Source organism: Octopus bimaculoides, chromosome 14, assembly GCF_046866305.1.
Source record: "Octopus bimaculoides isolate indiv1 chromosome 14, ASM4686630v1, whole genome shotgun sequence".
In the NCBI taxonomy this organism is placed as follows: Eukaryota; Metazoa; Mollusca; class Cephalopoda; order Octopoda; family Octopodidae; genus Octopus; species Octopus bimaculoides.
Genome location: NC_142941.1, coordinates 22,514,030 through 22,527,689, shown reverse-complemented (window position 1 = coordinate 22,527,689; position 13,660 = coordinate 22,514,030). Strand labels below are relative to the sequence as shown.

The 13,660-nt window shown below is 34.7% G+C and overlaps 1 protein-coding gene across 2 annotated transcripts in view; it reads left to right on the top strand.

Annotated features, from left to right (window-relative positions):
* Window positions 1-6,073, top strand: part of LOC106873660 (uncharacterized) — a 100,656-nt gene extending 94,583 nt beyond the window's left edge. For both annotated transcript variants that reach the window (XM_052972755.2, XM_052972754.2), the window contains one exon: window positions 3,143-6,073. In XM_052972755.2, the coding sequence (XP_052828715.1) occupies window positions 3,143-4,924 (1,782 nt within the window). In that variant the 3' untranslated portion in view covers window positions 4,925-6,073. The remainder of the gene's footprint in view (window positions 1-3,142) is intronic.
* The last annotated feature ends 7,587 nt before the right edge of the window (window positions 6,074-13,660 follow it).

The window sequence follows — 13,660 nt, the reverse complement described above, 5'->3', positions numbered from 1 at the left end:
ATGCAAGGTAATTTTCAAAGTATTTCTTTTACCTTAAAAAAAAGGCTTCTTCTGTGCTACAACACACATGTGTATGTTATATAAATATATGTATGTATGTACCTATGTATGTACATATGTATATACGTGTGTATATTTATGGGTATATAGTTCTTTGTTCTCCTGAACACAAATTGGCAAACAAACTGGATACTGATGAACTGCATCATAAATAATAAATACTAGAGCTTCCAAAATCAGAATATCTCCTCATCACCATCCAAGGATTTGGTGCAAGGTTTGCTGCACCCCACTTCATTACATACAAACCTACACATACACTCACACGTGCACACCAATACATGATGTTTAAAGTGACACTTTCCCCATCCTTACATCCCACAACAATACATCAAACCCATCCCACCCTTGTGCCAGCCCAAAATCACTTCTACAGGTAATTTCCTCATACACCATGGTGAAACTGCCCATCTGATCGTATCCAAGGGACAAAACTCTAGAGAACAAAATTTCCCTCTATGTTTTCTCCCATATTTCTTACTCTGCATATTTTTCATGATACTTGCAAATCAAATGTGATACTTTCTAACCTCCAGTAGCCACAAGCCCCACTTTACTTTTCCTAAGTGCTGACGTTAGTTTTTCCAAATACACATGTACAAAACTGATTGGTAAAATCTGCTGAAATTGGACTGTGTGTGTTCTGTACTCTGGTTATTATTATTTTTTTGTCTACGTTTTGTTTGCAATGTCCTGTACCCAGATATGCACCTATATATACAGGTAGACGTAGGTATGCACATACCTGTACGTATATATGCATATACTCTTTTACTATTTGTTATATATATATATATATATATATATATATATATATATATATATATAGGGAACCTATATAGGAAGAGGAAGACGTGATACACTGTATGCTGTGAAAGGGCAAAAAAAAGGGAAGACAAATGATGGCACTCATTAGAGAAAGAATGCCTATTGTATTATCAGATAGTGATGAATAACTTATAGCTATTTATGGTGTATTCTAAGACTCAGGTGAACATGACAATCTAATTTGAATAACAGCCCTGATAAGATGAATTAATGAATTATAATGTACTCAACAGTGCTTGGTTAATGTGAATGTAAGGTATACATAATTCAATAAACATATAAGTTTTTCAAATAAAGTAGTTAAATCATAGGATTTATCTTTCCATAATCTGAAAAAGTGGGACTGTATTACACAGGTTTCCAGTTCTGTTAGACTTTCATCAGAAAAGGAACACTCATGTTCTGTCCACTGGGAGATTAGTAACTTATGGCTATTTTTAGTGTATGCAGTCTTGGACTTGGCTAAGGTAGCTGATCATATGAATTTCAGTACTATTTCAAAATTGTACTAAATTTTATTGATCTCTTTTCATTGACACAGTTATGGGGCATTTAGAGACAACAAACACATCTATACACACACACTCACAAGGCATTCTTGCAGTTTCTGTGTACCAAATTCCACTTGTATTGGTCAACTTAAGGTTATAAGTAGAAGACACCTGCTCAAGATGCCGTATAGTAGAATCAAATCCAGGACTAAGGCTTTTAATATTCATATTTGAAGTATGTAAACATTAAGTTGAACTTACATGTAAACCAATCAAAACCAAATGAGCTATGTATCTACCACTTGACATTAACCATTATGCCTCTGTGGATTTGTGCTTTAATTTTTTTCAGATTATTATTTTATATTTGTTGCTTTTTAACTTAACTTTTTATCTCCACAGCATCTTGCCTACTTTACCAATAATTGGTCTAGTATTTACCACAAGGATATACTTTCTGTCTTTATTTTTTGTGACTTCTTTTGTATAATTTCTCTATTTTTCCACTTTGCTTTCTTCCATGCTCACTTTATTTCTTTGTTGTCTTTTTTTTTATCATTGCCCCTTTCTTCTGTTTCATCCTTTTTCTCCCCTGGTTTATTATTTTCTTTGCTTAATTCTCCTTTGATTACTTTCAATCCTTCATTGCTTTATTCTTTGTTTTCTAGTTATTCCTCTTTGCCTTTCTTATTGCCTTCTTCTAGTTTCATTTCCTTAATTTTCTTCAGCTTTTTTTAACATCCATTTCCTTAATAACATCATATAATTTACACATCTGTTACTGTGAAAGAACTTGACTCAATTTGTCTAGTTCTGTTATTTTGTTTTACTGCTTTCTAACCCATCATTAACATGTACATACAACCATCTGAACCTTTGAACTGTTAAATTAACAACATACAATTGTAAATAAACTGATTTTGATTTTTTTTTTTAATTTATGTTTTGTTTAATTTTTGTTTTAATTTTGATTATTTTGGATACTTTTCAATTTTGGTTCCACAGATGTATATAGAACTAAAATATGTCACTTTCCATTACAGTTGTTCCATGACTTTATGTTTGGATAAATTACTAGTGCAACTGGTATAAAAGCTAGGAGCTCTTTATTACATCAATCATATAATCAAGAGTTGGAAAGTGCTTGCAATTTTGACAAGTTTATCTGAGGCAATTTCAATGACTAATGTGCCTCCCTTAATGAGTAACATTCTTGCCAGTATGTTGGGGAGTTCAATCCTCCTGCATTAAGGATTACTTGATATTCTCTCTTCTTTATTTATTAAACCCAGCTATGAAAAAAGTAGTTTCTGTTTGACTTTATGTTTAGGTTGTTGATATTAGAAAAGACAACAAGCTGGCAGAATCGTTGTCATACCAGGTGAAATGCTTAGTGGTATTTCATCTGTCTTTACATTTTGTGTTAAAATTCTGCCGAGGTCAACTTTACCTTTCATCCTTTTGGGATCACTAAAATAAGTACCTGTTGAGCACTGAGTCAATTTAATTAACTTAGCCCCTCTCCCCAAACTGCTGGCCTTGTGCCAAAATTTGAAACCAGTATTAGAAAGTTAGAAAGGAACATCTAATGACATAATTAGCAGCAACTGGATAAAATCTATCTTAGCAAACTACTACTGTCTTATAAAATACTTTAAACCAATGCTAACCCAAGAAAATTTGTTAAAATTAATTGAACTTAGAGATAAAAAGATGTGAAATGTTTATAATTGCTCAGATTTTCACTATTTTCTCTTCTTCAGATCTACGAAAATCCAGAGAACGTCACTACAGAGAGGAACATTAGTGCCAATGCAAAAGTGGAAAGTGACAAAAAATACCTGAACACTATCCATGACTCTCTTGAGCCTGACTCAGGGAATGTAACAAGTTCTGTGAAGGAACATGAAGCAGATAAGAATTTCACTGATAAGCTTCAATTAAAACTTAACCGTAACAGTGCTAACTTGAATTCAGCTGGTAAAAATAATAGTGCAATGCGACCAAAATCTATACCACCACCTCCTCCTAAACATCCAGATGCTATGGCTCCTAAGAAAAATATTCCTACAAAAGTAGCAAATGAGCCTGGAAGGAAATCGCTAAATCCTCCAAAACCACTGCTACACAATAATGCTCCTTCTTCTAGTGTTGAAACTGTAAAAGTGATGCCAAATGCAGCAAGTGAATCAAACTTTACTGATGAGCTTCAGTTTAAATTGACCAAATTAAAATCCCAACAACAGGTGTCTAAACCAGACTCTGCTGCACCTGCCAGCACTCAAGCTCCAAAATATAATGTAAGGCAGTCAAGTCTTAAGAAATCACTTGTTCCAAAAGAGAAACCTACGCGAATATCACCACCACAACCATCTCCATTATCATTGCCTAGTGCACTAAAACAGAAACAAAACAGCTCAAATAATTTTCAACATGACACTACTGAATCAAAAGCGAGAGAAACTGAGTCAAAAGAGAAAGATACTGTACGATGTAGTGTATCTAAACTTTCAGATAAGATTGCTAAATTTCAGAATCAGTGTGAAAACAAGGATGCAAACATAACGACAGGAAATAATCGAGGTCTGAATTTGTTGAAACGGCAACAGGAAAAATTTAAATTGGATGATTCTAATTTACAAGACAACAAAAATGAAACAAGCTCAAAGCATATTACTCATACAAAACAGCCAAGTCCTGCCATACTTCAGAAACCACCAGTATTCAGCAAAGCTGCTCTGAAACCCACAGTTAAGAGTTCTCAAGAGAGTTTCCCTCCTAATCTGGGTCTTAAACCTAAAGTGCCATTCACAAAGCCAAAGTTAAATCAGAATGTTACTCAAAGTAATCCTCACACAATTGTTTCAAAATATCCTCAGTTTCAAGCCCAGAAAACAGCACCTGTATCAAAACCAGCGCCAGCACAAGTTGGTCATAAGTTGACTCTTCAGCCACCATCTACTCCAACAGATAAGTCTGATGGGAAAATTGCAGATAGTGCTGAAATAAAGTACCAGGCTTCTCATAGCTACGAGGCAGAAAATGCTGAAGAGATTAGCTTTGTCCGTGATGATTCCATTGAAGTGTTGGAGAAAGATGAGTCAGGTTGGTGGCTGGTGAGGGTTGGCACAGAACAAGGCTGGGCACCTTCAAATTACATTGAAGAAGTGAAACCAGTGAATAGCCGGAAGTTAAATCCTCCTAAGAAACCCCTTCCCAAACTAACACCAGGAAGCCAAGCCAAAAACACAACATTGGATTCCAGCAACAACAGTAAATGTAATAACACTTCAACTAGTTGCAGCGAGAATGACAGTAAAAATGACAGCAACAAAAAGGTTGGTAACGCTAGAATCTTCAATGACTGCCTGTATATAGTCTTGGAAGATTTCAGTGCTTTCAGTGATGAAGAGCTGTCAGTGGAGGAAGGAATGTATGTGAATGTAATAGATAATTCAAACAATGATTGGTGGTATATTTCACTTCACACTGGTGAAGAAGGATGGGTTCCTGCAAACTGTATAAGCACTGTACATGATGTCTGAAGAAATATGATCTTTAGCATTATTGCACCTTGAATTTTAGCTTGTGACTTGGCACAAACAGTCAAATCAAACGAAACCTATATATTTCATTTTATTCTTTACTTTCTGAGTTTACTTTGACTTTGGGAGTCAATAAAATAGCAGTAATATACTGGAGTTAAATCTATAAAAACTGACTGTGTGAAAAGTGAGAAAAAAAATTGTTTTGAATATATATGCACAAGTTGTTTTGAATATATATGCACAAGTTCTAGCCAGTGACATGAAGTGATCTATATCAGTTACATGCTTAAAGTATATGACCAGTTCCTATAAAGATTGTGCAGTAGTGTCATAATATTATTGTTGATCACTGTGGAGCAGTAGGTAAACTCCCAGTGATCCAAGTTATATTTCTCAGTTCTTTGATGTTAAGGTTATCATATGTCTGTTTCAAAATTTGTCTCTTTGCCATAAAGCTTTGTGGGATATATGTAAAAAGGAGTAAAAATTAAATGAAAATAATGTAAAGTTAAAATGTACACACACACACACACACATGTGTATGTCAACTTGTATTTTATGAGGCTGAAGATATTAAGTAGGACAGTAACTTGAGATTCATCATTTGAATTATCAAATTGTAATGAAGTTTGAATTTTTTTATAAATGGAGTTGGATAAAGGAATAAAGGAAGGAATTTGAGTGTGATGCAGAGAAAATTGGGGGAAAGAGGAAAAGAGAGGGTGCATAGTAAGAAGAAAGCTGGTAAGACAGTAATGATAGGCAAATTTGAAATATTGAGAGTAAAAATGGTTAAAAATTAATAGTAAAAAGGTTATGCAAACTGGTAAGAGTTTAGATTTGATTATAGGAGTGAACTGGAGGTAAAATATATAGGATAAAAAATAAAATAAAGTTTTGTTGGTATAAAATTTTAACTCGAGAAAAATTCTAATGAACAGAGAAAGGAAAATTACTGTCTTTGACTAAATTTAGTCATTGATTGATTTATTTGATGTCAAGTTTTTATGTAAGCAATGAAACACTATCTTTGATTTACAGTTGAAGAGGGATTGCTTGGAGAATGATATTTCTTGTGATTCAGTACTACAATGCTGACACAACTTGTTAGTGAGAAGGTTTAATAAAATATATTTTCCATTTTGATTTCAGAGTCGTTAGATTCAAGATTCTAAATGAGTTTGCTAAACTGTTATTTTTTTTAGTAGCGCGCGCACGCACACACACACACACACACACACACACACACACACACACACACACACACACACACACACACACACACCTATGGCCTTTAGAAGTACATTTACAATTGGGCAGGCAATCATTCATGTGAATACAGTTATATGGTTGGGAAGATTAGGTTAAGGAAGAATTATGAAATTTGATATTGCTAATACAATTTTATAAAATCAACTTAGACATCACTCTTGAACTTAATAATCCCTAGTTTTTTCTGTGTAAAAATTCATTGAATCTCTCCACTACATGCATAAATTTTGTAACTACCCATGCAATATCTTGAATCATATACAGATATTTCTTTACACTTTTTTACCCTCTTTTCCAATGAATCTGCTTTCAGAGATGCTTCACCTTATATTATAAGGTGCACAAGCACAAATATTATAATAAGGTGCACATTATATTATAAATAAGGTGCACAAGCACAAAACAAATTCACCAAAAATCTATTAAAAACATCTCATTAACCCACAAAATACAACATGCATCACCTACTTCAATTCTTCATATAACCAACAAGTTTCTACACCTGTAGCTGATATCTTTGTGAAGCTCTTACAAAATACCTCCATACCACATGAACCACTAACATTTCAAGATAAATTTCTGTAAAAGTTTCTTAAAAAAACTTGAACCTGCACAAGTTTTCTCTAATGTGAAACATATGGAACTCAACTTATTCTTTCCAGCTATGTAGTTGTATTCACTTGAATGATTGCCCACTCAACTGTCATTGTACTTCTGGAAAACTCCTGATTCTATTGTTAAAACTATCAAACTTTTAAATCATACATTAAAATAACATTAAGTTCTTCCAAAAGGCAATTTTACCAATATCCTTATAGTTTTTGCCAACAAATTAAATGTTTTTATTCCAATTTGTTTGAGTTCATTTAGAGTCTTTAACTTAAGGACACATATTTTAAAATCAAGTGAAAAATAATGTTTTTCTATACATCTTTTAACCTTTAAATTGCTTTAGCTGGGGCACCATTTCTAACAAGCTGTCAATTTTGCAATTCTGAATATCTAGAAATACTCTATCTCAACATCTCCTTCTTCAATCATAATTCAGCAGCAGCATCTGTAAACTTTCATAGACATTCAAGATCAGTCAGATACTTTAAACTGTATTTTCAATCAAACCACTCGAGTTAGTCAATATGATCAACATCCCTATCTATTCTCTTTACAAGTTTTATTTTATATCATTCAATTCATTCCTTAATTGCATAATCCGTTTCTCCTTTATCACTTTATGTACACTTTAATTCATTTTCCCACAATTGGTTACTCTCAATATTTCAAATTTGCTCATCATAACTGATCTGTGTGCTTTGATCTTTGTTATGACACCTTTTTCATTCATCGTCTGTATGTGTGCGTGTATGTACATGAAGGGGTCATACCTGATGATTGAAATAGGATCATTATTGTCAAGTGTTACAAAGCCAAAGGAGATATCTTAGAGAGAGGTAATTACAGGGATAACACATTACTGACCAGGTTGTGAAAGTGATGAAAAGAAATATAGTTCATATAGGAAGAAAGTTATCCTAGATGAAATGAATTTTTGGTTTTTTACAAAGAAGTACTATTCATGACATCTTTCTTGTGAGACAACTGTTGGAGAAATGCCTGACATTTGTCAACCTGAAGAAAGTCTTCAACAAAATTCCTCACTTGGTAATCTGGTGGTCACTTAAGTACTTAGGAGTAGCTGAATGGCTTGTGAGAGCCATAAAAACCATGTGAAAGGGTTCCACTAAATCTCAGAGCTTAGTCCCCACTCTATTCATCATAGTTCATCTAGCCATAACAGATGAGTTTTAAAACTCAGCACCCATTGAAACTCTGATGTGCTGATGACTTCATTTTTGTAGTTGAATGTATAGTACAAAAGACATTCCAGACATAGAAGCAAAACCTGGATTCAGAGGGTATCAAACTTAATTTAGCAAGGCCTAAGGTCTTTAATAAGTAAGAAAGCAGATAGGACCCCACTTCCCCCAGAAAAAGCTGTGGATAGAAATTCTATATCGAGAATGATGGTCCTTTTATATAGTTATTGATAGATTCCGAGGTGAATGATGAGTCCAATTCTTGTTCAGAAGTTCCTTCACAAATAGGAATGGTGGTTCCGGATGGAAGGTCCACTCTTGGTTGTTCTTATTAATCTTTTCTTGTTGTGAGCCTCCTCAGACCGATGAAGCTCAACTATACAATGATATGAAATCAGAACACCACTACCTACTTCTGTACACGGATGTTCGCTGGCTGTCTTGGAGAAAAGTTTTAAATCGGGTGAAGAACGAATTAAAAGCATTTTTAAAACAAGGGGACCCATTGTTTCACCAGCTGGATGAGAATGACTGGCATATCTGGCCGATATATTTTCCAGATTAAACATGCTCAATGCCAGTATGCAAGTCCGCGATGAGAATATCTTTACGACTACAGACAAACTGACTGCATTAATAAAAAAACTTCAACTCTGGCTAGAAAGAGCGATGCAACATCATCTATAAATGTTCCTATCGGTAAAAAGTTTTAAAACAAGTCAGAAATTGCGTGCCCTTATGCAGGAACATCTTGCAACACTTTTAGAAAAAAATTGATCACTTTCCCTTGTTGTCTACAGAAAAATTTGACTGAGAATCTCAAACTAGGCCTAATATAAAGAAGATTACTCGTCAAAAACAAGCTCAAATTATAAGTTATTTGTGTTATATATTATACTTAATGCACTATTAGTCGTTTTGTATTTTTAAATGTACTTTTTATCACATAAAATTTGTTGAGATGTGAGAAAATTTTCATTCTGAAAATGCGGCCCAGAGAAAAAAGTTTGGGAACCACTGTCTTAATTTCTAGAAGGGAATCAGCTCCTACGAGAACAACGCATGCTATCACCTACCAGATGTCTAAAATTTTAATATTTACCACACGCCTATCCAACTTACAATGAAGATAAAATCGTCAATCTTGCAGCAGACAGCTGAATGTCTCTGTGTTTTTTGTGTCAAAAAAATCTGACATCGACACTGCCATTTTGTGTGGCTTGTGTAATGAAGTCACTCCAAATTTTTCTCAAGTATTTTCTATACAGGCATGAGTAGCTATTTCCACTCGCGGTTCTTAATTGACATGCATCGGTATACCTCTTTTCTCCGGCTTTTTTTTTTCGAAACTGCCCCGGGGTAATAGACCAGTTATTGCGCACGCTTCAGCTTTGTATCGTCCATATCTACCCCTCTTGGTGTGTCGTTTTGTGAAAATAACTACATCTGGACTGAGCAAACGCATTCCACTTGACGGAGGCGGAAAAAAAATCTGGTAAACAGGCACCCAGGGTGAAATGTGTAAACGTTAAATTTGAGCTCAAATTTACAGAGCCCAACATCAGCGTGCCTTTCAGTTCCACAGTAGACTACTACTACTACTACTAATAATAATAATAATAATAATAATAATAATAATAATAATAGTAATAATAATAATCTTTTCTACTATAGGCACAAGGCCTGAAATTTGGGGAGGGGGATAGTCGATTACATCGACCCCGAAAGGATGAAAGGCAAAGTTGACCTCGGCAGAATTTGAGCCCAGTGTATTAATTTTGCCAGTTCGAATAATAATCATATGATGATGATGATGCAGTACTAGGCAGGGTTTTCATGGCTTCTGATTTTAACTGATTGAAAGAGTTATGTACATAAAAATAATAATGAAATTATTGTGTATAGTGCTCAGGTGCACTACATGTTTTGTCTTGGTATGAAAGATAGACTACAGCAAATATTCTGCTCAACACCACAGATTTGCTTGTCAGTTGCTGGACCTTAAACCAGTTGAGTCCCTTAGTGGCTTACGATATGTGCATCTCTGATCGCAAGCAGAAGCAGTGGGGGAGCATCATAGCCATGTGTTGAGGAGAATTCTGTGGGGCTTGAAAAATTCACTCCTGGAAAGGAAACGTGGATGTTTATCAAGGGACCTTTTGAGCAGAGTGGGCTACTCGACCTGAATAAAATTCTAACTGGACCCTGCCTACAAGGTCATGCGTTATCTTGATATGAAATCATCATGTCGTGCACATATAGTTGTGAAGCATGTGCCTGGTGTATCCTTATCAGACGAGTAGTCATGACGAGTAGTCAAGACGAGTATTTTGGGCTTTGTATATTTGTACCCCAGTGTTACTTTGATTACATGCGCTGTTCTCTCTCAAAAAATAATAATAATCCTTTCTACTATAGGCACAAGGCCTGAAATTTGGGGGAGGGGACTAGTCGATTACATTGATCCCAGCACTTGACTGGTACTTATTTAATCGACCCTGACAAAAATGAAAGGCAAAGTCAACCTCAGCGGAATTTGAACTCAGAACGTAGCGGCAGACGAAATACTGCTAAGCATTTCGCCCGGTTTGCTAACAATTCTTTTTTACTCTAGGCACAAAGCCCGAAATTTGGGGGGAGGGGGTCATTCGATTAGATCAACCCTAGTACGTAACTGGTACTTGATTTATCGACCCCGAAAGGATGAAAGACAAAGTTGACCTCACCGCCTTAATAATAATAATAATAATAATAATAATAATGATGATAATAATAATAATAATAAAGCAGAGACTGAAGGATTTTTAATTGCTGCACAAGACCAGAAATTACCAAAAACATATAATGAAAAGAAACATAACAAGTAACTGTAGAATATGTGGAGATGGACAAGAAACAATAAATCATATTATCTCTGGCTGCCCAGTCCTGGCTAAGAAGGAATATATTCACAGACATGGCAGATGTGGGACCTATATACACTGGAAGCTATGCCAACACTATGGAATAACAACAGAAAAACGATGGTATAAACACACGCCAGAAAAGGTCACAGAAAACGAGAAAGCAACCATACTCTGGGATATGCCAATACACACAGATAGAGAAATTAAGGCAAATAGACCAGATATAGTTGTCAAAGATCATGAAGAAAAAAAATGCTTTCTAATTGATGTATCAATACCAGCAGATGACAACGTTTCTCTAAAAGAAATGGAAAAACTTTCAAAATGCAAAGACCTGGAAATAGAGGTAACTCGAATGTGGAATCTAAAAACAGAAACAATTCCTATCATAGTAGGTGCCTTAGGTATAATAAAAAAATATTCAGAGAAATACATAACAAAAACATCAGGACTTACAAATATATATAACATACAGAAAATTGCACTACTAGGCACTGCACACATCCTACGCAAAACACTTTCAATACAGTAACCATAAGAACACCACAGCAAACCACAGCACATACCCAAGGCGCACAGAGCTGCGCTCGGTAGTGAAGTGAAAGCACGTTATAAAAATAAAACTACTGAACAATAATAATAATAATACATAACAAAAACACCAGGACTTACAAATATATATAACATACAGAAAATTGCACTACTGGGCACTGCACACATCCTACGCAAAACACTTTCAATACAGTAACCATAAGAGCAGCACATACCCAAGGCACACAGAAAACTGTGCTCGGTAGTGAAGTGAAAGCACGTTATAAAAATAAAACTACTGAACAATAATAATAAGAAGAAGAACAACAACAACAAGAGCACTCAGCGCAAACCTCCACCAAGGCAACACCAACGTCCTCTCAACGAAGAACCAGAGATGAATTTAAAATTAGAATATCTTAAATAAACTCGAGTGCTCTCACAAACGAGAATATTAAAAATGAACCCGACTGCTCTCAAAAATTAAGTTAAAAAATAAAACGGGAAAATAATCCAGCATCCTTGTCCGGTACCTGATCGATCTTAATGGTAATCATGGAATGTGAAGATGGCTGTAGAAAATTTAGTAACAGTAATAAATAGTTTATCCCTATCTAATACAAGCCAAAGTTAACAAATTCTCACCATTCAAAATAGTTTCAAAGGCGAGGGTAATAATAAGTTCTACTTAGGAATTTTTAAATGAATAGCATAACTTTTGGTTTTCTCTTCTCTTAAATTCCGGCCCTCCTTTAGTATTCCTGTTGTTTTAGATCGATGTATACTAGTTGTATGTATATATGTAAGTATACTGTAAAGTGTTAATATGTATGTATAATATATCAATAACTTTTGTTTTTGCACGTACCTGTTGTGTGCGTCACACTTACTTCAAAGAAGTGGGAAAGCGAGAGAGAGAGAGTGAAAGAGACAGTGTTCGTTTTGTGTTTTTAAATATTTCAGAGAGGACGTAAGAGAGAAAGAAACAGTGAGTGGTGACGGCGTTCGTTTTGTGTTTTAAAATGTTTATCACATCGCAAGAGAAGTAGATACATATACACATTGTTAAATCAAAAGCGAGAGAGAAAAGGGACACAAAGGAAGTGAAAGAGAAAGAGAGACAGTAGATACCTAAGTCCAAAAAACAGTTCATACATAAATATATACACACAGTAAACATTGGATGTCAATTTCACTTTTCATTACGACACGAGGATAAAATTAACCCACAAATGGCTGAGTACTCCACAGACATGCATAACATTAACGTAGTTCTCAAGGAGATTCAGCCTCACACAGAATATGACAAGGCTGACCCCTTTGAATTACTGCTACAACTCGAGACATACATATATGAATGTATTTGTGTGTGTTTGTATAGTTTAGATCAGTTAAAGCATGTTTGCAATAATAAGTGTCGCGTGGTGGAAATAAATGCAATTATCAAACTTTCATTCATAAATCCATTTATTATTTCGTTCTTTTGCATTTCAATTTGTACATTAAGGTTCTTTGAATATGTACGATGTATTTTAAGGTTAAATAATAATTCCGTTTGTGTAACTGAGATATTTTGATTGGATTATATAGTCATTGGTGTTACATTACTTTCTATATTCTGTAACTGTCACAATATACTTTTCTAGGCCTGAATTTTTTGTGGGGAGATGTGGTGGTGGGGGGGAAGTTGATTAGATTGAGCCAGTACACAACTGGTACTTAATTTATCGATCGCAATAGGACGAAAGGCAAAGTCGATCTCGGCAGAATTTGAACTCAGAACGTAAAGACAGACGGTCATAATGTACAAACATTTCTCATGGCACCAGTACACTGTTTACAGATGCTTACATTTTTTATGTTTTCCGTGAATTTTTCACGGGTCCAGCTAGTAATATATATATTAAAAATATATGTTAGTGTTATTTAATTTCTGAACGGTTTTGCTGCCGTTTGTTTATGTAGTTTGATTTCTTTATCCAACAGTTTCTACAAAGATAGAGATGCGAGTAAAATTAATAATAGAGAAACGAAAATAAAATTTTGGAAACAACCTAAAGGGAGGTAATTGAGAAAGACTTGAAAGTCAACGTAAGATCATAATCGTGTAAAGTAAATATAACAAACAATCCCAAATCCTTGTCCGGTACCTGATCAATCCTAAAATCTAATCAGTTCATGCCCGTCACGAGGCCAAACATCCCTAAAAG